Source organism: Simochromis diagramma, unplaced genomic scaffold (assembly GCF_900408965.1).
Source record: "Simochromis diagramma unplaced genomic scaffold, fSimDia1.1 OVJJ01000802.1, whole genome shotgun sequence".
NCBI classification, from domain to species: Eukaryota; Metazoa; Chordata; class Actinopteri; order Cichliformes; family Cichlidae; genus Simochromis; species Simochromis diagramma.
The window spans coordinates 12,852,028-12,878,498 of NW_024387492.1; the positions used below are offsets into that span (position 1 = coordinate 12,852,028).

General features: G+C 39.8%; 2 protein-coding genes across 4 annotated transcripts in view; one reads left to right on the top strand and one right to left on the bottom strand.

Annotated features, from left to right (window-relative positions):
- Positions 1–16,578, top strand: part of LOC120724743 — a 28,467-nt gene extending 11,889 nt beyond the window's left edge. For all 3 annotated transcript variants that reach the window (XM_040017116.1, XM_040017117.1, XM_040017115.1), the window contains 16 exons: positions 917–1,073; positions 1,316–1,455; positions 2,816–2,942; positions 4,343–4,378; positions 4,878–5,029; positions 5,220–5,340; positions 6,732–6,877; positions 8,127–8,253; positions 10,942–10,971; positions 11,101–11,213; positions 11,744–11,876; positions 12,787–12,926; positions 13,996–14,119; positions 14,327–14,485; positions 14,788–14,950; positions 15,655–16,578. In XM_040017116.1, the coding sequence (XP_039873050.1) occupies positions 917–1,073; positions 1,316–1,455; positions 2,816–2,942; positions 4,343–4,378; positions 4,878–5,029; positions 5,220–5,340; positions 6,732–6,877; positions 8,127–8,253; positions 10,942–10,971; positions 11,101–11,213; positions 11,744–11,876; positions 12,787–12,926; positions 13,996–14,119; positions 14,327–14,485; positions 14,788–14,950; positions 15,655–15,743 (1,957 nt within the window). In that variant the 3' untranslated portion in view covers positions 15,744–16,578. The remainder of the gene's footprint in view (positions 1–916; positions 1,074–1,315; positions 1,456–2,815; positions 2,943–4,342; positions 4,379–4,877; positions 5,030–5,219; positions 5,341–6,731; positions 6,878–8,126; positions 8,254–10,941; positions 10,972–11,100; positions 11,214–11,743; positions 11,877–12,786; positions 12,927–13,995; positions 14,120–14,326; positions 14,486–14,787; positions 14,951–15,654) is intronic.
- LOC120724744 (reticulon-4-interacting protein 1 homolog, mitochondrial-like) lies at positions 16,500–25,379 on the bottom strand. Its single transcript, XM_040017118.1, has 9 exons — positions 24,768–25,379; positions 24,534–24,685; positions 22,334–22,402; positions 21,743–21,867; positions 21,228–21,276; positions 20,969–21,105; positions 20,276–20,459; positions 18,398–18,493; positions 16,500–17,316 (listed from the first exon to the last, which is right to left on the bottom strand). The coding sequence occupies exons 1-9, from the start codon at positions 25,063–25,065 to the stop codon at positions 17,122–17,124; spliced, it is 1,305 nt and encodes a 434-aa protein (XP_039873052.1). The 5' UTR covers positions 25,066–25,379; the 3' UTR covers positions 16,500–17,121.
- Positions 25,380–26,471: the final 1,092 nt, after the last annotated feature.

Genomic DNA, 26,471 nt, shown 5'->3' on the forward strand with positions numbered 1-26,471 from the left:
CTTATTTATTATTTATTTAGAACCCTGCATGCTTTACATTCATATTTTCTTTGCTATCAGTCCCTTTTTTACCCTTACCATTCCTGCTTTTCTTGACGTGGTCCAGGCACCTGTGGATTACTGGAAGTGTGTAATACCATTTGCAGGAATGTGCCAAACACCAGCCATGTGCTTGTGTGTGTGCAGGTGCACCCTCTGGCTTGCACTTCTTAGCTTTGTAGTTCTTTATACTTCTTTGCAGTGGTCAGATACTGTTTTTGATATTCAAGGTAGATGTTTGGAATGATGCTGTCTAAAACAAAAGAATGACATTTAAATGCACTTTCTGAAAATGGTGACACTTACATACGTTGAAAAAAAAATCAAATTTTTTGTGCTGGGGAAGAAAAGCACAGCTTGATTCTGGTGTTAAAATGATAAAAGAAAAATTCAAATTAGAAATGTGTTCAGATCTGACCTTCAGCGGCTACATCAAGATACACTAAATTAGCATTTTATCATATTCAACAAATAGCAAGACTTAAAAAGTACAGCGCCCTCAGTTCCAGCAGCAAGGACTACTGTAACAAGCTCTTGCCTTGTCCTTTTAAAAACACAGATTTCATCTCATTCACAGCATGGCTGCCAGACTTTCTGCAAAGATGTGTTGTTCTTCCACTTTGCAATGAAATCGGGGAAGAAGCAATGTGTTAATTAGTGAGCTAAAGAGGAGCTGGTAGAGCCAGCTGTGCTAACCAACTGCCAGGTGTATTCTTAAAATAGCAGGAGAACGATATTGATTCACTCATGTAGCTTTCAACGAGCAACCAAATAGGTGTATTTCCAAAAATGTCGAATTAGTGATGTAATCCACAGTTTTTAACCTTGATCATTAGCTCTCTGATTGTGATTATGATGATTATGTTTTCGTAACTAGCTGGATGCTGTATGAGAAGCCTGACTTTCAGGGCCGCACCATCGCCTTGGAGGAGGCGAACATGGAATTGGCAAACGATTGGGCAGAACCTCAAGTGGGGACAGAACCGCACAACAGCCCGCCAATGGTGATCGGCTCTATTCGACTTGCTGTCAGGGTGAGTACACTAACTCCACCTTGCATGGTCTTCAGTGTCGACATTATCTTCACCTCACATTGGATCTGAAATGTAGCTAACAGACTGCATTGTTTTATTGATATTCAATCCAGACTCCAGAGCAGAAAAGAATACAAGTCAGCTAGTTAAGATCTTCCTTGGATTTATTGGGAGGAATTATTGAAGATCTTGTGTGGACCACTGCTGATAATGGCTTTTCTTCCTCCCCCCCCTCTCTGTAGGATTACAGCATCCCCCATATTGATCTGTTTACTGAACCCGAAGGCCACGGCAGAGTAACACCATACCACGACGACACAATAGAAACTGGCTCATTCGGCATCCCACTGAGTACAGCTTCCATTCAAGTGCACTCTGGGGTGTAAGTATTGTTGTTTTATGCATGTAGTCCATAAAGATACAAGAAATGCACCTTTTAGAAAATGAGACAATCTCAGTCCTTCTCAGTGATGTCGTTTTTTTTCCTTTTGATGAGCTCTTACCTGCTGCGCTCAAGTCAGAGCTGTCTCTTTAATAAGATCTTCTCTGTGTTTTGCTCTGAGAAATAACTGTGATAATAATCATTACTACATTCCGCTGTGCCTATATTGGGCTTCGGTTTAACTCTTATTCATTTGCCCGCCGAGGAATGTCTGTCCTGCTGTTGCATGTTAGAAATGAGGGAGAGCGGGAGTTGGGACACATGGGAAGCAGAGGAGTAGAGGAGGAGCAATTGACAGAAAGTGAGAAACAGACAAAGGTGTGGAGAGAATTCGGCAAATGGCACAAGAATGTTTTTCTTGGTTATAGGTGTAGCTATTCAGTACATTTTGTGCCCTATAGCAGAAGGGAATGAATGCTGTTAGTTAGAGCTTTTCCTGTAAAGCGAGTATTGTTGGCTTACCTACAATACTTAATGCACAGGATTTTTTTCAGCATTTGTCAGCAGCAAAAACAAAACTAATTGCTGTCAGATGCCAGCTCATCTCGACACATAATTGCAAATTCTGCCACTGTAGCTTCTCCTGTCTGTCTGTGACAAGTGAAGGCAGCTGCTCAGCAGATGTAGCGTTGTGTTGTGCGTGCAGTAATCCCAGTTGACTTCACTGAACAGATAGACTCTGTGGATTTAGCAAGTTAAGGTTGACATAAATTCTTGGTAATCACTTTTTTTTTTAGTCCTGACTGAATGAGCTGGGTGTATTTTTCCTGACAGAGACTCACATCTGGTTGTTGGTATGAGGCATTGTGCTGTGCCACACCATGGTTTAAAATACCAAAGTTGGGGGCATTGTTCTCACAAAGGCTGCCCGGGCTATAAATATGAATAGTGAAGAAAAGTGATTTGAATTGAAGCATGCCATTCCCCAGATATTTTGCTCTTAAACAAATAGCCTTTGTTCCTAGCTCTAGTTCTTTGGCTCATAGCAGAGGTAGATATAGAATTAAACCCAAATAAAGCGCCGCCTTGAACTGACAATGCTTAATGTACTGAGGAAAAAGCACAAGTCACTTCTGCCGATACCCCAGCTGAAAAAGCTGCTGCTTATTTATGTGTTGAGGAAAAAAAGGGAACAGAAAGTTTGTTATTTTTATGACAATGATTTTTTTACAGCTCTTTTATGGAAGTATTTAAGGTCCTCACTTACATTAGTTTTAAAACAACCAACAGTTTTGTTGTTATGCATAATATGAATAAAGGTTTTTGATGATGAAATAACACGAATTCCTCCTTTCTTCAGGTGGCTGCTTTTCAGTGATCCAGGGTTTGAGGGCATGGTGTCTGTCCTGGAAACAGGAGTGTACCCTTTTCCTGAGACCTGGGGTTTCCCGTCACCCTTCGTGGGATCTCTTAGACCACTTAAAATGGTTTGTATTACTGTAATGTATAACATCTAATGCATTTTAAAATGACAAATGATCTCTTTTGATCATTCCCTCAATGTGTCCCAGGCATAAAATAACTACTGGATACACAACCAAAAGCTTTGGAACAGTCATTTGTGATCCCTAAAGGATGAAGCATACAGATTTTGTTTTTTAGTAAAATCTCTGCATCCATGAGGCCAATTGCTATAAAATTTGTTATACGTATTTAAGGATCCTAGAGTCTATAATGTTAGCAGTGTTGCTGATCTCCAGAGTTTGTTATGGTGTCCTTCCTGCAGATAAAATTTACATCAGAGCTTTTGTAAATGGACTTAAAATGTGATATAGACTGGCTCTGTGGTGCAGTCATTAACACATTTGACCCTTGACGATTCTGGGAGGAGACACAAAGGCAATCTTAAGGAGGTCACGTGCTGGTCCCACTGCAGATAAATGGGATTGTGTCAGGAAGGGCAGCTCACATAAAAGCTGTCTCATATCAAAATACATATCCTTCTACTGTGGAAAGTACCTGCTGAGAACATGACATAGACATTTATAGTTCCCAGAGGATGAGTCATGAGTGTAGCATATGTTTTTGCAGATACGCTACAGTCAGGATGTTAAGTTTTGCCCATGTAAGAATAGTGAAGCTAATTAATTATCTAGAGAATTGACAGCGAGCTACTGTGTGTGACGTGTCCTGCCTCCTGCAAGCTCTATTACGCAGCACCCTCACCTGCACAAAACCAAACAGCATTTCCAATAGAGGCAAAGCTTCTAAAGAAGACTCTCTCTTTCTATTTCTGTTCTGTTCGGGTTTTTTTCTAAGACTATGTGAGACAGGGTGACTGCCAGCAATGTTCTGACTTAAATTCTCCTGACACTGTTCCTCTGGTAATTCACTTAGGTTGAGATTTATGCTTTATGGGAGATGCAGACACATATTGGACTGATGTGCCATTTGTTACAAACATCCCACCCCTTCAGATAAATTAATGAGCCCGATTTTTCACCAAGTGCAATCATAAGGTCAAATTCTTAAGTAGTTCAGAAGTTTTACTTTAAATTAAATGTAACTGAAATTATGCAAAATTGCTGACATCCCCTTAAGCCACAGCTTCATGTTGTGTTCAGTAATAATTTCCAAAAGCTGGCATTCCGATTTCTGCCTTTTCCGCATTGTGAAGGGTCACTCTATGTCCAAAGGCAGTGTTTACTGTTATTACCCACAGAGACAATAGCTCAGCTCAACCTTCCATCTACCAGGCCAAGGGAATTATGAACATTTTTGAGAAAATTAGTTGAACTATGAATGTGTGTAATTGCTGGCAGGTGTTCTATTGTGTGCATATAATTAGAGAAGAGCATTGTTAATGATGATGACTTCTCTGTTCCAGGGTGGTTTCAAAGTGGAGAATCCCAGTGAAGTCAAGGTATGCGCAGTTCTGTTTTGTTTGATCTCAAAAAGAAGAAAAAGAAAGGAAAAAGCTATTTAATGTTAAATTCTGGAAATTATAAAAAAATCTAACCACAAATTGTAATAGCTGTGTTGAGTATTTAGGAAAAACATGTTTATGAAAGGCCTTCAGGCATTGCCCAAGTGCCCAAATGTTTTTGACTTGTAGGCTTATTTCATTTAAGACCACAAAAAGTAACGGAAGTTCCAGTACACTAACCACAGTTTATTTTAAGAGCAAGAATTTCCACAGCTAACAATGTGAGAATCAGATAAACAGATTATTTTTAGGGTCAACGCGTCATTCTGTCATTCAGCAATTGGACAACGTAAAAACCACTGAGATGCACACAGTCTTAATACTGTGCCATTCAAATAGGACTTTTAATATGTAGTTTGTAATTCCTTGGAAATATAATGAAGTGAAATAAAATATAACCTGTGTGTTCATGTAAGCTGTCTGTTCTTTGATGCAGGCTGTTCTATATGAGAAGCCCGGCTTTGAAGGCTCCTGTATGGAAGTTGACGGTGAAATTTTCAGCTTTTGCGAGAGTGAAGGAGATGTTCCTGCCGACCTGGACACAATGAAACTGAAGTCCGTGGGCTCTTTGAAGATCATTGGAGGATTGTGAGTCTTCTTCTGCATGTCCCTTTGCTTGTACAGGATGGAGTTAAATGGCACTCTTACTCTGGAGCAAAGTTTATTCTAGACTAAGATAGTGATTTTGATGTAATATGATAATAATATAATAATTTGATCAGGAGCTACCAGTTTAGCTCTAATCAGTGACTCTGCTGCATTTTGGTTCTTGCATCAGCTGGGTGGGCTACAGCGAGTCTGGGTTCGAGGGTCAGCAGCACATCCTGGAGGAAGGAGAGTACCTGGAGTGCAGTGACTGGGGTGGCTCAGAACTTCTGTCATTGCGACCGATACTGTCTGTGAGTACTGCAAACACTAAAAAACTAGCAAGGAGTTTAGCATATACCAGTGTGTGATTAATAGCAACCGCCAACTGATGCTTGAATTTTGCATAACCACTCTGAGTTGATGAAGGTTACAATTCAGATTGCAGCTGATTGTCGAAAAATAAAAATAGCACGCTTTTGTAGGCTTTAAGACCATTCAAGGTGCTTCACACTATAAGCTGCATTCACCCATTCTGACAAAGCTTAGTTCTGTCATGCACACATCAGTGGATTCGTCGGGGTCGATTCAAAGCTCAGTACCTTGTTCTTCTTCTTTAGACTGGAAGATAATGTAAAAATATAATCTAATAAAAACTATTGAGACCAAAACCTTCCACATAAACACTGACTATGAAGAGTCTGGAGCATTAGCAAGCAGGGAGACATTTATTAAATGGTAGACAAAATGCCAATTTTCCAAGTCTTTGTTGGGGAATTGTTTTAAACAGAAAGAAAGCAAAAACAACTTTTTGTTTTAAGAAGCTGTTGCAAAGAAATACATTCCACTGTATCCCCAGTGGGCATGGCTGACTTTTGGATGTACAAAAAAAACGTATAAAGTCTGCAGAAAATTGTTATATACAAATTGTTAATAGCAACTCGAAGGCATAAACATGTTTTGGAAGCCCCAGATTCTATAAACAAATCAACATCTTGCATATAATATATTAATCTTACCCCAAAGCAGTTTTTGCTCAAGGGCGCTTTCATTATGGTGCTTTTTGTCTAGAAACAGCTTTTCAGTCAGGACCACTTTAATCGAAGGATAATTGTGTTTTTTGTCTTCAGTAATGTATTTTTTTGGCCTTTCTCTGTTCTGAGACCTCCCCTCCCCTCCCTGTATATAAGTGGGAAGATAGAGGCAGTGAGACCTCCCATAAAGAACAGAGCAGACATCAGTCATAACAGATAAGATACTATTTAAGTCAGATAGAAGCATGAAAAAGGAGTGGTAGAAGCGGGTTGCAAAGCAGCTGTGCAATTGTGCATGCAAGTTAAATAGAGAACCCTATATGAGATTTACTATTTGGATGTATATCAGGATATCACCTGAGACGTCAGCTGATGTAAGATGGTATGCTGATATGCCAGGATTGCAGCTGAGCTACATTTCGTGTCATGCCTAAGCTGATACTGTCTTCATTTTTTGGACAGGGTGTGCAAGTACATCAGAAACCTATAAGCTGTTGTGTAATCATATTCTTTGTAATTGGTGTGACTGGAAAAATGTATAACAGTTTAAAAATAACTCCCTAGAGTAAATTGACTTTATTCCTAACTCTCATATTTGTTGTTTTGATCTTCAACCCAAGATTTTGTGTTTGTCTGCAGCTTTTCCTAAAATGATTTTATTCTTGTCACAGGATTTCATGTCTCCACACCTCAAGATGTTCAGCGACAGAGATTTTGGCGAGCTGGGGATGAACATTGACCTCTCAGTACCTGTTATTAACATGGATGAGACGGGCTATGGCATGAAGACGCAGTCTATTGATGTCGGCGGTGGTGTGTAAGTAGCATGCTTATTGTTTTGGTTTATTGTTTTGTGATCGTTATGGGTAAATAAAAGTTTGGGGTATTTTATAAAAAACTTATTTTCGGCTGTTAGAAATGGGTTAAACACTTTCCTTTGCAAGTCACCTTCAACCTGCAAGACTTGTGGTGAAATGCTTGGGTATGGTTCTAACAAATATTGCTTGATTACCTACCTTGATGGAGAACGACTTAGACTACTCTACATGTTTTTAGATGCTTTTCTTCCCGCCAGCTTGATGATTAGTTGAGGCTACAGTTCCTGTGAAGTCTTGTGTGGTTTATTACCCTTCGTTGCTTCTCAGGAGCGTGGCTGCATGACTGCCACACCTTTGCTGACAGGTCGAGACAGATTACCTCGTTCACTAATGGTTAGTCTGCCGCGCATATGTTCCTGACCTTAGGACTATCTCAGACTCTTTGCAGTGGGAAACAATTCTGTGACTTCTTGGAGAGTGTGGAGGAGGCAGACTCAGATCTTTAAACTTAGTTAACAAGGAATTCTGTTTATATTTGGAAATTCTTTATTCCCTTGAGGTATTTTTATCACCATCTTTTTTTTTTTAACCACATGCTGTAGGAATGAGCAGTGGCAGTGTTCCATCACTGCTTGCCTTTCAACCTCTCTTTATGGTATGATCAGCTAGAAAAAAAATGCAGAAGTAAACAAACAGGAAGCAAACGAGAATAATGAAGTGCAGGGCATGCATTCCTGATTGCTTCTACCCAAGGGAGAGGAAGAAAATGGTTAATAATGTGGAGTGGAACATAACGTCCTTCTTTATGAGAAAAGACTCTCATGACATTGAAAGGTTATTCTTGCTGCGCTGCTAGTCTGTTATTAGACTGCGCGGCCTCGCCCATGTTCTTCTGCTGTTTGATTGGCTCATTTGCGTTCCGTTTGTTTTGCTGGGAGACAACTGTCAGTTTTTCAGTCTTGCACGTTAGGACACACACAGTTCTGCAAATGCAACACCCACTCCCACAGCCACTCGTGACATGCCACATTTTTCAACAGAGTAGCTGCTGAGATGCTATCATGTGGGACGGTATTGGATTTTGACCGCAAGTTGTTGCTGAACGAGCACAACTGTGCCTGAATTCTTGTGGGTTTCAGCCATGGCCCATCAAACACTCTGTTTCTTTACCAATTAAAATGAAATGAAAATGAAAAAAGAATGTCATGTCAAAAGTAAAAGGTGCTCCTCTTTTGTTTTTGTTCTCAGCTGGGTTGTGTTTGAAGAGCCAGGCTTTTGTGGAGAGCCTTATGTCCTGGAAAAAGGCCTGTATGGAAGCCCAGAGGACTGGGGGGCACTGCAGCACAGAGTTGGCTCAACAATGCCTGTCATGCTGGTAAGAGTGGTGACTCACAGGGTGGAAACATTGTCTGGTTATTAGACAGATGGTCTGGCGACTGTGATATTTTACATTTAATCAATGCAGCAGCCAGTGTGTTTGCTTGATCTGCACGATTAGCTCCATCAGCTTTGCACGATGAATAGTTGCACAACTGCCGGTGAATTTTCACTTCCTCTTGAGGTACTAGTGTGACTCACCATGTGGTTTCGCTGCTTGTAACCAGCAACTTTTACACTTGCAGAATCAATCCAAATTTAAGGTGGAATCCTTAAAAAAGGAAAATGAATGTCAGGGATAACACGCGACAGATACCAGGCTTTACAGTGGATTAACTCTGGGAGCATGAAGCAGAGCAGAAATGTGAATAAAATTACTTACCCAGCATGAGAGAGGAAAATTCTTGTCATTAGATTGAAAGCAAAAATATCTTAGATCACAAAAGTGACTCATCGTGAAGTTGCTTTGGTTACAAACTGGATGATGACAAAGAGGCATATGCAAGACAAGACTTGGTAAAACGCTGTAATGATCGGTCCCAATTAGAGTAGGCGAGTAATTAAAAATGAATTATTTGGCTTTAAAGTTAAGATGGTCTGTCTCAGATATTTGTGTAAACAATTTCTGTGGAGTTTAAATGTAAAAAGGACTCAGAAGACAGACTTACAGGGAAGTTAGTATAGCAGTAAAACACAGTTTACTGAAACTGGCTGCCAAGTAACCAGGGTCTTGATATTATGCAAGTACAACAAAACTAGTTATAGCAACCTCACAAGAAATAGTAAAATATTGGATTATCATTGTTATAAAAGGGCAGTTAACAAGGGTGCAAGTGTGTCTGCAACAGGACAGCACTACATACATATATTTGATATACATAAGGCAAAAATTGAGTATAAAATATTTCATGTTAACACTTTACATAACTTACTGTCAGACTGAGGTCAACGGTGTCAGAGCTCAGTGTGTTTGTGCATGCATGGATAGCTTTCATGCACCTGCCGCAGGTAGGAGATTGAATGAATTGTGTCCATGGTGTGCAGTGTCTGTGATGATTTGCTTGGGTTTCCTCACACAGGGAGTGATCTAGAGATACTCTAAAGATGGCAGCTCTGTGCCCACAATGTTTTGTACCCTTTTTGCAACACCGTGGAAGGACATTATGTCGGCTTAGTCACAGCTGCCTTACCAAGCTGTCACGCAGTTTGTGAAGGTACTCTCTATATTCATCTGTCCAAGTATACAAGCACGCTTTTGAGGAGGTGAGCTCTCCTTAAATTTAGGAAATAAAGATGTATTTATGCTTTACTCACAACTGCCAGCCTGGGAAAAGTCCTCTGTAATGGTGGCTGCCATTACGTTGAAGCTGCGATCTCTCTCCATAGCCTTTGTTTTGATGTATACAAGTGTACGTCTGGCTTTCTCATCCTGAAACATAAAGTAATCTCCATGGTGTTTTTGGTGTTTAAGGCCAGATTTGGCACATAGCTTCTGAACCTCATATGCAGTCTCATTGTCATCATTATCATCTGCAAGCTTAACAATGGAATTAGAGTTGTGGATGGGTTTGCATGAGTCAAAGGTGCATAAAAGGGCTCAGTACGCATCCTTGAACAGTTTGAGGGAGGGAAAAAAAAACAGTATCCACTTGCATATGCAGTCGGATTACTGCATTGAGTTTGTCCACCAGCTTGTCAAGGATGTGATAAATGTAGAGCTGGAGTCAACAGAGACGTGCCGTATTTGTCAAGGTGATAAAAGGCTGTATTGAGAGCCACAGAGATGGCATCCTCATTGCCCGGTAGGCAAAGATGGAGTCTTTGATGTGAGTATCAATCCTTCAAAGGCTTTTGAGATGACAGAGGTTAGATCAACTGACTAGTGGTTGTACAAACGAGTTACAGTAAATTTTTCTGGGAATAGGCCCGATGGTGGTTTTAAGGGAGGTTCAAAATGTGTGTCAATACCTCTGACAGCACAGCCCTGCACATCATTGGACCCAGCTTTTTTTTTTTAATGCAGAAGAGTTGAAGAGTGTCTGCTGCACCTTGTGAATGCCTTTCAGTCTGCTATCGGTTTGTGACCGGCTGGAGTTTGATTTGATTATTATTTGTCAAACTGTGCAGAGAATCGGTGGAGTTTCTCTGTTAGATGGATTTGTTGGCTGCTGCGTGCTGCCTGTTATGAGAGCAGGACAAGCAAGCCAGGCTGCTGGAGGCAGAGTGAGCAAGAGCCAGGCTGGCTGATGAGGATGCACACGGAAACAAAGAGTTGCTTCAAAGGGTCACATAACATGAGTAACAAACTAAATCAGAAGTGGGAGTAGTGTTAGACTCACATAAGGGAATGAACGATCCAAAGCGAGCCACAGAATGCTACAGGAGCTTGATTAGTGGATGAGGTGAGTTGATTAAAGAGGCAGGAATGGAGTGCAATGCCCAGGCAGACACACACACAGACTACACAGAGATTAAAGAAAAACAAAAAACACAGACAATGAGACATGAGGAAAGGTAAAACCAGGAAAACTGAGTGGAGGGAGGGCATATCACACACACACACACACAAGTTAAAGCAATACCACCCACAATGTTGCATCTCTCCTTTCCTATCAGCGCCACTCTCTTTTGTGGTTCAGTGTGAATCAGTCTCAATAATCTTTTTTTTTTTTCATTTTCATTTCAGGATAATTTTGAGAACACATCCAAATTTAAGGTAGGCATTTAAAAAGGAAGAAAGAAAGCACATCTAATCTTGCAGCGTTATTGCAATTATTATGTGACGAGGAGGTGAGGAGCTCAGAGTGGATGACTCAGTCTTGTTTTCTTGCTGTGTGTGCCTCAGGTGCAGCTTTTCTCTGATCCAGGTTTTAAGGGCTCTGTCCTCACTCTGGAGGACAATGTGACCTCCCTGCAGGATGGTTTCTCTGTGGCCTCCTGCAAGGTTCTAGCTGGCAGGTGAGTAATACTGTACATTGTGAAGAAACTGTCACACTGCGGGGCTGTAAGGTGAATCTTTGGCACTAAAAACACTTTGCAACAGCCTTTCAATAGCAGATTTTAGAGATAGATGTCCCAAGGTGATCTGCTACAATTGTAACTGCATATTGGTCACATTAAAAAGCAATTTCTGTGATTTAGAGTCTGCTTCAGGCTGTCACTGTTACACTTTCTAAACAGAAAAAAGTGCCATATGGCAGTAGCTAGTGATACACTGCCTGCATTACATATTATAAAATGCATCATTAATATTAATATACTATTTTGCTTTGGCCCATTAATAAGTAAGAATTCAGTAGCTCAGTAAAAGCTCTTGTTCACCTTCAAGCTTGAATAGTATTAAAATTGAAAATCTTTTTAGTGCAGGTAGGTTTACACAATGATCATCTATCTTATTCAGTGCAGAACATGGGCACATTTTTTGTGCTTTTGTTCTTCTTGTGTGTGTGTCAGTATATTTGTGTAATTGCATTTATGTATTCTTGCAGCTGGATGGCTTTTGAGGGCCAAGACTTCACTTGCAGGATGTATGTGTTAGAAGTGGGAAACTACCCAGATCTGAGATCAATGGGCTGTGTCAGTACAAGCTCCTCCATCCTGTCACTACAGACTATTAGCTTTGTAAGTCTATAATTTAATTCTTCTAACAAATTAACACTCACTCCCCTTTTACAGATTGCCAGCCTAAAACTGAAACATGTTATTTTTGGTCATTAAACCCTGGGATGTAGACATTAAGTTTTCTAGAACTAAATACATTTTTGAACTGCAACACTATTTAAGGAGGAGATTAAGCATTAAATTAGCTCTCATCAGTATTTAGGTCTTGCAAAGCTACAAAAAATAATTTGTAATTGACAGCTGAAGGCATCACAGACAAATATCCATTGCTATTGTAGTTTTTCAAGCTTGTTGAGAGTCTGTCTGAAGGGTGCATGAATTGTGCCTGTAATCTGCACAGTTGCACTAAAGTTGGACACCACTTGGACATCCTTTTGGAGTTTTGGGTTCACCCTTTAATGATAAATGACTCGGACCTGAGCAGATGTGGAAAGTACACATGTCTGTCATGTGGCATATGGTTTGTTTGTTTTTTTTATCCCAAATGCTGTTCAATTCTTTGATTTTTTCCAAATTTTTAAAACTAATACTTTTTTGACATCTTGTCAAAAAACAATGGATGAATCATCTCAAAACTGAAACTGTTAAGTGTTAAAATAAAAAAAAAAATAACTGTCAATAATGGTGATTTTGTATCAGAAGGTAAAAATTCACACATTTCTGCTTATTTCTTTCCTTATCATCAACATCATCACCATCCAGTATTAAATGCGTTGACCCATGACATTAGTGTCCATTTAGAAGGCAGTCTGTCTTTTACAGTAAACAGGGAGTGAAAATGCCAGGGAGCACAAAGGTGTGAGTGTGGCCTGTTTCCAGGGTAACTTCAAAATAACCTTAATGTCAACCTGTATGACCTGGAGCTTTCAGCGCTTGTTAATGCACTTGTCCTTTCTCTCACTCTTGGCAGGAGTTCTCACTTCCATCCATCACTCTTTTTGAGCGATGTGGTCTGCGTGGGAAGAGGGTGGTCCTAACGGACGGATCAGTCAACCTTCAGCTGGCCGGAGGATGTGGCAGAGTCCAGTCTGTGCTGGTGGAAGGAGGCCAGTGAGTGCTTTTCAGACCTGTTTGGTTATCCAGCCGTTACTAAGGATACCCTGTGGTTTGTGTTTAACAGGTTCATTCTGCTCTGCTCCCAAATGTTTCTTTAACGCTAAGCAACACTAAATAAAATTCTTTACTTTTCACTCACACAACAGTGGCCTGTTGTTACTCAGCAGTGCCACCTCTTAATTCCTTTTGGTTTTATTTCAAATTCAGTTGCTATTATCTCTTTAGTCAACATGTCAAAACATTTCCAGAACTTTCTGGTGTCATTTCCATAGTTATTTGTGCAACCTGTACTTATTTGATGTCTGTTGGTATAACTAAGATGATTTTTTAAAAAGATTCCTCTGTAGTTAAAGAATTCGTGTGGGCGTACCATATAGACTATAACATGGCATTTTGCAGATTCAGAAATATTGAATGCAGTGCAGGGTCAGCACATCTAATATTGCAGAATGGCAGTACTGACAGATGGATCGATGGTGGAAACCTGCTGCTGATGTGCAAGATTTAGATTGTAGGTGTGAGCCAACACTGAGGAAATAAAGGGCTCGCAGTAAGGCAGAGCTGCCTCTGGACTGGCACATTCTTGCTGCAGAAGAGATGAGCCATAAAGCAACGAGTGAAAAGCAACATCTAACCTCAAAGCAAAATTGGACTGTTATAAAACTCAGCAGTGTTATTATCTTTTGCTAGGCATTGAATGGAAGCCAGGATTCAGAATTCAGCTATTTTTTAAGATAAAACAATGACCTACCAGCGTCGAAGGCTTGGTTTCTAGTTTGTGCTATTAAAAGAAAAGAAAAGAAAACAGGTATAGAAAAATCATGTTTGTTTATGTCTGCCTGTCTCTGTGCTCTCTTGAGCATCCTGTAATATCCTATCACACGAGGAAGGATATTGAAATATATTAAAACAAGGACTGGCATTTTCAAGCCAAATTTTCACTCATGGTGACTGACTGTCAGTCCCCAGACAGCGATAAAAGCTGATAAGGAAGTGTTGTTTTCATTTCTGCTGTTGAATATCTGAGACTTGATTATGTTTTTGTCTCGTCTTAAAAAATCAGGTGGGTGCTATACGAGGGAATCAACTATCGGGGTGCTCAGATTTTGCTAAAGCCTGGAGAGGTGCTCGACTGGCGGAAACACAGCAACTGGCAGAAAATTGGATCGCTCCGCCCTCTTTTACAGGTATACAATGAAGCTATGCAAAGTATTAGATTACTGCACCACAATGGTGGTAATGCTCATAGCTGCACTTTTAGATACCACACATGTGCATTGATTGATTGACTGTTAGTTGTGATAGTTAAGAGCTACATCGAGTTGATTTGAAATTCCCTTGCTGTGAATCCTGTTTTGAGAAGCACCAACTATTTGTTTGTGTTTTCCGAGCAGAAGCAAGTGCACTTCCGTTTAAGGAACAGACAGACGGGGCTAATGATGTCGGTGACCGGGGATTTAGATGATGTCAAACTGCTAAGGATACAAGAAACAGAAGAAGCGGATGGTTTGGAGCAGATTTGGTTCTACCAGAATGGACGCCTACACTGCAAGGTAACAGTACCTTCATTACGCAACGAAACGATAAAGAAAGGTCAGGGAAAGCTTGATGAATAGCAGCCCTTAGACCAAGATCAAGATCTTAGATCCTAAGGTCAAATCTCAGATGAGAATCAAAACAATGTTAAAGAGTTAAAGAAAAGTGACCACAGGTCAAACAGAGGTGTTTTCTGCACTATATCTGATCATATATTATATGATCTATGAATCTTTCACCATTCTACCTTTTTTCAGTGGCAATACAGTAGCGGCTGGTAATTTGAATATCTCTAACTGACTCCTTTCTCTGTTTCCAGCTCTTGGAGGAGTGCTGCCTAAGTCCCAGTGGTAGCGTGACAATTGCAGGAAGCCGTGTGGGTCTCACTCCAGGCCCAGATGACCAAATCCACCTCTGGAGCATCACTCCTGAGGGCTTCATTCGCTATGTTCTCAACCCTGATCTAGTCCTGGAAGTCAAAGGTAAGCCTCACCAGTGTTACAACACCAACAGTAAAATTGTTCCGATAGATGATTTGCATATAAAGACTTGTTTGTACTACAAGCACCATCTGTGACAAGCTTCCCACAGAGAATTCAAATGTCAGAGTTACATAATACTTAAGTTTCAGTTTGATTTCCATGCATTAAATATTCAGGTTTCATGGCTAGTCTTATGAAATTTGTCAAATCCAACAAGCTGCCTGTATATGGACTACGGAGCAAATGCTACAATTATTATTAAATGGCAAATGAACTTACATTGTGCCTTCCTACTTAATTTGAGCACTTAAAACTCTTAAACTGAGTATTCTATGTTCCCATACACATTTAAGAGATAGTAAAGATGCAACTTCTGTGCATAAGGCAATAAAAAGGATCTTGAAACCTGTGGTTAGATATTCCCAGTATAAAACTGGGGATTTATGTCTAGTCACTTTGTTTGCATCATTGTCAATTAGTGACCCCTTGTGGACTGAATTTTTCCCTGCAATAGGCGTACTGAACACTATTGTAGGAGTTATCATTATTGTATGTGAAATTAAATATATGCAAAACATTTTTTATTCTACTTTTAATCCATCTTAAATAAACAATATTATGCAACACAATCTCTTTCCAGGCACCAGAATAATGCTAAAATATGTATACAAAATCCACTTAATAAAAACATCCGTTTCTTTCAGGTGGTCATCTTTATGACAAAAACCAAGTGATTCTGAACACACCTGATGCAAGTAAACTACAACAAAGGTGGGATGTGGAGATTATATGAAAACAAAGTCTGCTGAACTGGATCCCTGACACACTAATGCAGTGACACACAGTGCTCACAAACGAGGTACGCCGCTGGAGGTTCTCAACATTTTGCTGCAGGGGAACCATGAGAGGGCAGATGAAGAGGTCAACTTGGAGATAAATTAAGGATTTTGGTAGAATGTATTGCTATGTAACAAACGTAACAAACAGTTCATTCAGGACTTGAAATATTTAACATGTTATTCTTACACCGTTTGTCAGTTTGGGGTCAATTTGAAAAGTCCTGCCTTTGAAAGAAAAAAATATTTAAATGATTGGAAATGTTTTAAGATGCAATTAAGGATTCCTTTCTGCTGAAAGAAAAGGAAAGTTTGACTTGTTTAGTGTACGGTGATTTTTGGCTATCTTGAGACAAAAACTGGCCTTTTAGCCTGACTGTACATTAGCCTACACATATGCAGATATTCCATAAAAAATCCTTTGTTTGATTTATGATTCCACGTTCCATTGTTATTTACAAGGTATCTGATAAAGTAAATGGTTTACCAGAACAAAAAAAATTAATATCGTTGTACATTCAAAAACAAGACATTTTCTAGGTGACCCCAAACTTTTTGAGCTGTATCTCCATTGAACAAATCTGTTTTTGCCTTATTTTTATTAACTTAAAACAGTGTTAAAACTTTTTTTGGATTTTTTTTAATGAAATGTGCTGTTATTTAGTACATATTGCTTTTTTCCAGCTGCATGCAACACAAGGAAACAAATATCATGTATTTTATTTTTGTTTAATCAAAACTATTCAACATAGAACTTTTTTCTTTTCAATATAATAAAACTATTTTTGTCAATGAACTTCTCAAACAGTGCACAGTTGAGTGGAATGGACATGCAAAAAACAAAACATTTCAGATCTGTTTGTTGTTCCCCCGAAAGTTACACTGATATATTCCTTTCAGATTATGTAGCTTTACAGGATGTCCACATAATTTCACATACAAGGTAGTGATGGGTAACTAAACCAAAAAAGAAAAACCAAATAGTTTCTTCCACATTTGTAACAGAAAAGCTTTTTTATACAATGTTGTACCAGCCAGCTAATTACCAAAAGTCTGGTAACCATATCCAGCTGCAAGGTTGACATGAGGAGCATTTAGCTGGTAACATTAGTAATTTCAACTTGATGAACACAGCACGACTTGAGAACTCTGAAAACGTCGAGTACATCACAGAAGGCGCGTTAACAAGAGATACAACTTCTGGTATCTTCTAATTACAAGCGCAGGTCACGACTGCAGTCTGCTACAAAACAGACTACCTCTCACTCTGCTGATGGTGAAGGGGAGGTGAGAAGGATCATAACAGAAACTCTCTAGGCACCTGCTTTCCTCTACTTAGCTTTGCTTGGCTGTTTCTTGCACTGACTCTACAGTCTCCGTGCTGCTGTCCTGCACCAGCTCTTCAGTCTGTCTATCGTCCTCTTCAGCCACCCTGACTACCGTCTTCCCTCTGGCGTGGCCCTTCTCGAGCTTCTGAAAAGCCTGAGGCACCTGAGTAAATGAGAACTGGGCCTCCACAACAGGCAGGATCTGTGACAGAGCAGCAGAAATGGGAAATAATTAAAAGATCAGATTTACACATTTAGGCAGGAGTTCAATTGATTATGAAAATTAGTTTTGGCTTTTGTTTTAATGGCGCTTAAAAAAAAACAAAAAAACATCAGAATAAGTATTGACAGTCTGTCATGAATGTGGCAGCTTGTGCAAATCCGACTCGTGAGGTAAGCACCATGCATTAAGAGCAGCAAACCAGACAAAATGAGTAACTGTCCAAACTTAACAGCACTGGAACCATTTCCACTTTCACATCTTAGTGAAGAGGCTTTTTTGCAAGTCACAAAGCACTGCAAATTACAGTGATCCCATAATCAAACCCATTATCAAAAAAGTTTAGTCTAGCAAATAACCACAAATTCCTAATGCTACAACATCGCTGCTTTCATAGTTGCAAGAGTGAAAACGTGAGGGAGGGGTTTAGAATGTGATGAGGCTGGACAATCCTGTGCTAGTCCCAGAACACAAGCAGCCAGGCTTGTTATTGTGGTCACCATCTTTTGTCTTTAACAATGAATGGGGAGGGCAGTCGCGTCACTGGAAACCATCCACACTTCTGACTGCAAATAGGACAGAAAGAGCAGAGAGATCGTGCGTGTATGTTTTGTGAGGAGGGGTGGTGGGGCACCGGAGGCCATAGATTCCCGCCACTGGCCTGAGTTTGCTGCTTGCTGTAAGCCCCAGCACAAAAGGACAGAGGTCCCACACGCTTTTGCGAATGGCTGCTCAGCACTGTTTAAAAATCCATTTACCGTCTGATGGCGCCTGACTCAATCGCCCAGCAGCCAACCGTGCACAACACCAACCAACCAGCCAACCAGAATAGCAGGAATGTGATTCTGACTCCCTCACAAAGCCACATGGGAGCCTCGGATACAAACTCATAGGGAATCCATGGTATGTTCAATATTCAGTGAGTTGGATGATCTCCATCTCTGCATAAATTCAACTCTCTGCCTGTGACGGATTTGCAAATTAGACATCACCCTAATTCTGTCAGTACAAATGGTCCTAAAAGGCAGGTGTGCATGATATGAATAATAAAGCCATATAGTACCTTCCCTGCATCTACCAGCTTGCTGACTTCATCCAGGGCAGGTCCATCTGGTGCATAAAATCCCCACCTATAGAAGACTCCGCTTGATAATAAACTCTAAGAAGAAAGGAAACGGGAGGCAGTAATTAGAAGTCAGGCTTGTCTGCATCTCATACACATGAGTAACCACGCAGAGTTATCGGTTAGGAAAAAAGAGAGGGAAAATGTAAAAAAATGTACTTTAAAAAATTAAGACCTGGATCAGAACACCAAAAAAGACAACTAAGCTGACTAAAACACATATGGCAGTTACCCTGACTTACAGTAATTAGCACCATAAGGATTTAGGAGGAAGAAACTGCATTTTGTATGAAAGGACTAATTATCACTAATTTCCTGATAAGTTTTCAATAAACTACTGAAGGTCACTAAAAATGTTAAAGCACCTAATTTAAACATTTATGTTTAGATTAATGATTTGGTTTTGTGAATTTTCAGACGCACTGTCATGAATAACTGATGATGAGATGAGCAGAAACAGGAATATTGGATTATATTAGCAGTGTTATTGTTCACATCTAGTAATACAATTATCATTTATTAAAGTGTTGTTCTTAAAAGATAATACATAACCTGAAAGCTGGTATTTAGTTTTACACACACGGACACAAACTGGACCTCTGACCATCACATATCGCATGAATCTGAGCTACGTTTCTTTGAGTGATGCAGGATTCTGAGCACAAATACTTTGGTTGATGGCATACTAGTTTATTAGGGCATCTAAATTAAACAGAGAAACCACTAATGGTTTGTTTCACTAATATTTTTCCTGCTATATGTGAAAAAGACCAGGACTGCCAGCTATGAAAAAAGGTCTGTAAAAGGTGCTCCAGATGCAAATGTCTAAATAAAAATAGTGGTGTAATAATTCATTTAAAACAACAAAACAAAACATAACCTTGCTTTATACTTGATAATATTGTGTTATTATGTAAAACTGCTCTGGTAAAACCACCCTGATTTGCTTGTTAAAAACAATACAGTTCATGATTGTTCAGTGCAGCTCTAGTTTGACACTAGAGGGCTCAGTTGCACAGATAAAAATGGCAGGCTGTCCAGCGTTGGGCACCGAGGGTGTGACTGATGCAGCGGAGCCTCGCCAAAGTGACCAGCTGGCTGCTCCCATGGACAAAAGGCCTCGGAGGCTTGGCAAGAAACACACAAACAGTGGTATTTGCCGGGAGGGGGGGGGAAATGGTTGGCCACAATCTGAACAAACACCAAATACTGCTGGTTCAGCAGCAAACACATGCACGCACGCACGCACACACACACTGTCTCATCCATTCTAACGCTGCCAGCTGTGCTGTCACCAGTGCCTACTCTGCCCAGGACAAGTTCACTCAGTCCCTAGAGCACCCTGTCCACCCTGTCCTCGTCTGTTCGGTCATGATCTTCATGACATGAACACCAGCTATTAGGGAAACGCAACACCACAAACCTAACACGGATGCAGGGACTCAAACTGTTAATGCTATTCCATCTACACCTGCACACAGCACATACAAACATAAGAAAAAATACAGGCAGTGCAAAAATTTACTGTGACGCTCAGTCAAGTCATCACTTGACTTTTCCCCCTCCCTGTGTCACCTCAGCTCCAATCCATATAATCAACTGAATGGAAAAGAAATATCCATGTCTTCTTTCCATGCCACTGAGGATCAAGTATGACATTTCAATTTGGAAGCACTGGCAGGCCACACCCAGAATAATGCCTTAGTGAGAAAAACAAACCTCAGTCCGTGTTACAAAAATAAACAACCTCAATGGAAGCTTTTTTTTTGTGTACATCCACTTTTGTTTGAATCAAAAGTCAGTTTTACTGGTGTTTACCTGAATGGCCTTGCTCTGCAGAGAGAAACCAGCATTCAATGTACCATCTAATAGGCCCATGGAGTCGGTGTTGAGAAGTAAAGGTGTTACCAGTGTGACGTATTTTGCACCAGACCAGGGCTTTAGCAGGCCCATTGCCCACTCCTCTGTGTCCCCACCCACGCCGTCAAAAACAACGTCAAACCTTGAGGTGGAAAAAGAGACAGACAATCTTGTAAACATCTTGCTGGAAATGTGGTAAAAAAAACAAAACAAAATTAACTTTTTCAAAACAAATTATCCTATGTCAGTACACTATGCACTGTGCTGGTTTAGCCCCTCGCTGGAATTCTAAGAAACCAAACCAAGCACTACCAATTTTGTTTTAGGGGCAGGAAAATAAATGAACCATCATCCACTCAGACCTTAAACCGTGGTTTCCATGGAAACTAGAAAGCGAGTCAGCGAACAGGTGTGCCAAGCTGATAGGAATATGTTTACCACATTTGGGTGTTTAAAGGGCGAAACACACCAAATTTAGCAAATCTAGATGAGTCCTTTTTAATTAACACGTTCACTGGATTGGCACAGACTCTAATGATACTTCAGTAGACACCAGCATTGGGACCAGTGAGCAACATTTTGCTCCAGCGTTTCTTTAAACACAGTACAATCTAACCACACAAGTTTCAATGTATACACTGCAGCTCTTACTTCTCCATCATTTCTAGTTGTTCAACCACATCTCCTGCTGTGTAGTCCAGCACCTCATCAGCTCCCAGCCCTCTAACAAGACCCACGGCGTTCTGAGAGCAGGTGACCGTTACGTGGGCGCCCCAAGCCTTCAACAGCTGGTGAAACATAAAGGATAAAAAACAGGGAGTATGCACACAGCAAGAGATCTTACTTTGTCAGGGTTTAAAAGGCATAAATATACATACAGGCATAGCCAAACGAAGACACTCTGTCTTACCTGAATAGCAAATGTTCCAACACCTCCTGATCCTCCAGTGATTAAAACTCTAGGAGGAGAAACCCCAGCAACAAGAGGGTCATTCAATTACTGTGTGACTCATTTATGCAAAGCTACGAAAAGAAGTGGAAGCCTCAGGGGGTACAAAGGGATTTGCAGGATTGGAAGCTATTACGTTAGAGGAAAAGAGGAAGTTCTATTAAAATTCGGGTTAGGTTAAATGTTTTGACGTTTGCAGGTTAAATGCGGTATTTTAAAACTCTTGTTGTCAATTAAAATGAAATGAAAGTGTTGAAACGGGTTTCGTTACATTCTGAGTCGACATGACCGGACTGATTTCTCAACAAGGAAAGAGCATATTCAATTCTCCAAGTCACAAACGAAAGACATTATTAAATCTTTTATAGCATTCAGGGGCTTAACACTTTATTAATGTTTTTTTTTTAATAAGTATACATGGCAACAGGGTGAAATGAGCTCAACATAAAATTATTTTGGATCAGGCTGATTCTTGCCTTTTATTTGAAGAACTGTCTCTGCAAAGACCACCTCCATTGACAAGTGCAGACAGAGAAGTGTTGGCAACATAGGGAATGGATGCCGCCTCCATGTGGCTCAGTACTTTTGGCTTATGGGAAACCTGCAAAAATCAGCCACACAGAGGGTGTTAACAATGTTAGAATTGCATTCACTTGTAAACAATATTTTACATTTATAAACTTTGAAGCTGTGTCTAATCAGCACAGCTACTGTGAGGGCAGACAGCCAGAGTCGGAGAATAAATGAAGTTCAATGCAGCAAGAAAACACAGGGCAATTTGTATGTCCCTTTAATTGGTGTCACGGCAGCTACAGCTAACAAACAAACTTAATCCTAATTACATTTTACAGTGAAGGATTACTAAACAGGGTTCGCTTCTTCCGAACTTTTGTTTAATGTATTTTACAGTTTAAATAAGAGTTCTCAATGAACTTTTTCCATTAGTTTAGAAACAAACTGACAATAAAATTACTTTAATCTCAGTCTTTGTGTAGACACTAGTTAAATTATTCACAGTTAATTCTGAAAATGCACCGCCATCCAACTGCTGCACAGACTCTGCTCACCTCGTACTCTGTTAGAGTCACATATTCAGCCAGGCTGCCTTGTTTCCATGGGGGAACAGCAGCCCACACCTGAAGACAAATATGACATTTAACATGCGGAACACAACTTAAATTAACCACCTACTCTCACTCTCTGAATCTGGTTAATCAGCTATTAGGGTCTCACACAACTGCTCCTGTCCTTTCTCATCATTAGACGTTTCCAAAGATATTTTTATACTGGTGAAATACAATTACTAGAATAGTGCATGTGGAAAATTTTACTGCTGTATTGTTCAGTGATTTAATTACATTCACTTTAAGCCAGATTTCCATAATTGCATTTCTCTCTGCAGGAAGACAGTAATGTAGATATGTGGGAGACAGCAGGGTCTCAAATTATTATGAGTCACACTGACTGGGAGACCAAGCAGAAAGCACTTGATCTTTTCAACAAGAAAATGTCTCTGAATGACTTAACTATGGAGGTGCATGTAAGTGGGCTAAGCAATATAACCATATTTAACTTTAGAAAAATTGTGTAACATCAGCAAATTTGCCTTCGCATTTTTAATATGGTATTTATCACTTCACATAAAATCACATAAAATCAAGGGTGCCCAAATCTTTATGACTTGGACCCTCAGTCCATATGTCTATGAATATCGTGACTATATTATTATGCAAATAATATATTATAAATGTACAAGAACAAACAAAGCATTTTGCTTGCTTTGTGCACTTTCTTTTACAGTCATCTACTCAATTTCAAATTGCATTTGAATCTGACAAAATATTTAAAAAAAGATCATCCTGTCTAGTTATTTTTCAGTTTGTCAGTTGATCACTAATAGACACTTATTGGCTACTTTGCATGGTACACCAGATCAATTGCTTGTTAAAGCATATAGCTAATCAGGCAGACATATGGTCCATGGGAGCAGCATATCAGTGCATTTATGCATGTAGACATGGTCAAGACAACCTGATGAAGTTCCCCATCAGAACGAGGAGGAAAGGATAATTTAATGGACTTTGGATATGACCTGGTTGTTGATGCCAGATGAACTGGTCTAAGCATTTCAGACACAAATTATCTATGGGGATTTTCCCCACTCAACCATCTCTTGGGTATACAAAGAATTGACTGAAAAAGAGACATTTTTCAGTGAGCATCAGTTCTCTGGTCAAAAAGTCCCTATTGATGTCAAAGAATGGCCAGACTGGTTAAAACTGATAGGAAGGCAAAAGTAACTCAAATCACCACTTGTTACAACCAAGGAATTCAGAGGAGCATCTCTGAATGTGCAATATAATGAACCTTGATGCAAGTCAGCTACAGCAGCAGTGGAAGACCACACCAGTTGCCATTAGATTAGAAAAAGGTTGCCTGGTCAGACGAGTCTAGATTTCTACTGTGGCATTCAGATTGTAGGGTCAGAATTTGGTGAAAAGAAGATATTGGCATGTATGCATCATGCCTTGTATCAAATGTTCAGGCTGGTGGTGGTGGTATAATGGTGTGGGGGATATTTTCTTGGCACACTTGGACCCCTTAGTACCAACCGAACATCATTTAAATGTCACAGCCTGTCTGAGTACTGTTGCTGACCATGCTGATCCCTCCCAGCAGGATAACACCATGTCAGAAAGCTCACATCAAACTGGTTTCTTGAAAAGGACAAGTGTTCTCAAATGCCCTACAATCCAATAGTGAACTTTTGGGACGTGGTGGAATGGGAGATTCACATCATGAATGTGCAGTTGACAAATCTGCAACAACTGTCCAAGTCAATATGGACCAAAATCTTCCAAGAAATGTTTCCATCACCTTTTTGAATTTATGCCACAAAGAATGAAGGTAGTTCTGAATGCAAAATAGGCATTAACAACAAAATAGCAACTAATAAAGTATCTGATATTACAAAGTCACTTTTTAAGTGCACATGTACAACTTAATGCATTCCAAATGAATATAAGAGGCACTAGAGTACAATATGAGAATATGGTAAATTTTCACTAACAATGTGAAAAAGCTTGTAGCTGCTGATGATGTTGTAATAGAATGCGTTTAGATGTGTTTCTAATATTCCTTAAGAGGATGTCAATAAAGAGCACTAAACACTAACTTTAACATCAATGCAATGAATGCAGCTATAATATTATTGTCACTAATTTCCAGTACATCTTTTAAAAGACGATTGTGCAGTGCAGAACCTACCTCATCTCCCAGGGCAAAATGGGTAACCCCAGATCCACAGTCCACTACTACACCAGACAAATCACGACCAAGAATGAGAGGAAACTCAGTGTCATTGTCCATCACAGATAATGGATCTCTTCTTAACTTCAGCAGTTTAGCCCCATAGCCACCTGAAATTGAGAATTTTCTTGGCTTATTGATGTAAATTATTCGTTTCTTTGTTAATTAATAATTTGAGTTAGCAGCACTTACCCCTCATAGCTACATCAAGGGGGTTGAGACTAACTGCATGGACCTTAATCATCACCTCAGTGGCAGAACTAATCGTGGGAACGGTGGTTTCTTCTGTGTACTTCAGAACACCATTACTGCCATACTGATCAATGATCCATGCTGACATGCAGCCCTGCAGCCTTGGAGGTGAACTGCTCATATTTCTTGTGAGACACACTCTGCACCCTGTCCTGGCTAATGTTTTGATGGACCCTGCTGCTGTCGCATTGAATAAACACAGAAGCCTGGTTGATGTCATAGCTCTGGCAGAAGCCATTCTAGTCGCCTTCCAGCTCACTGCTACTACAAGGTCAGGTTTCGATACAACATGACATTTAGGAGACTTCTCACCAAGCTACGTAGCTACATAGCTAGCATTAGCATGTCGAAGTTATCGCCGATCAAAACAAATGTGTAAAAGTGCAAAACGAATCAAATAATAAAGCGATAGCACATTCGTGCACTATTTTTATGTAACAGAAGTCTCAAAGAGCAACAGCTGTTACAATAATGAACAGATAACACACATCTCAGCAGCTGGGTACATAACAACATTACCAAATAAGCTAACCTCTGAACTCACAACGGCAGCCAATCAGTTTCCAGAACATCATGGCCACGTGACTTTCGCGCATTGCATGCCGGGAACCCGTGGCAAAACAATCCAAGTACCGCATCAAATGCAAGCATTTGCAGCACCGCAAAACGTTATTTCTCCGCTTCCAATACCTTTTTGCTTTTTCTTTGCCCCCCAAAAAAGGTATGAAAGCACTGAATAGACGCTGACGTAATTTTTAACTTATTCAGTTAAATGTTTTCATAAACGTTTTCTTACTAATATAAAACAAGCATTTTATTTATTTATTTATTAATTATTTGGATGTGGTGTAGCAAAACCGCTTGTAAGCATTTTGTATTCATTAAAGTTTGAACTGCCGCTTGATATTAGTACCATTTGTTTATCTCTTCATCGTAGTTCCTAGAAAAAACAGCAGTAAACTAAAGGCTACTGGGCTTTTCAGTGTACTAGACTCCTATTATGTAATTTAACAATTCGTCTTTTTATGATGTATCGGGCACATTTTATTGTCTTTTGATTGTTTCTAAGCTACCTCTTGGACCTGTTTTGGGTAGATTGAGAGATTACCAGTTATCTATGTACGAAAAACACCCTTGTGCACAATGCACAATAATTATGTAATACTTATTTTGCTAATTTGAACAGGTAAAGGGGGAAACTAATAAAATGCTCAAGACATAAACCACAAAGATCAGAGCCACCAATAGATAAGTGGGTTACACTTTTGTCTAAAAAGCAAAAGGAAGAGGCACAAATCCCTCTTAGTTTGCATCCATGCGGAGCTACCTACTGTGGTCACCTCTGGTAAATAAAGGAACAACTGAATGTGGCTTTATTAGTCAAAAGATCAGAACTTGAACTAAAAACGTTCCAGCACCTGTGACAGAACTAAACACTGAACCAGAGTATAGTCACTTTGCAAGAAATTATTTAAATATCAAATTAACTGCTACAGCACTGTTGCTGTTGTTTAGAAAAGTAGGCTGTAAGGTCCTTACCAGTTATATCCCTTTCTCTGTAATAAGAGTTGTGAACAAAGAATGAAGTCACAGTTTTGTGCTTTGCTTAATTGTGTGCAACAGTTGATGCTATACTGTGCATTA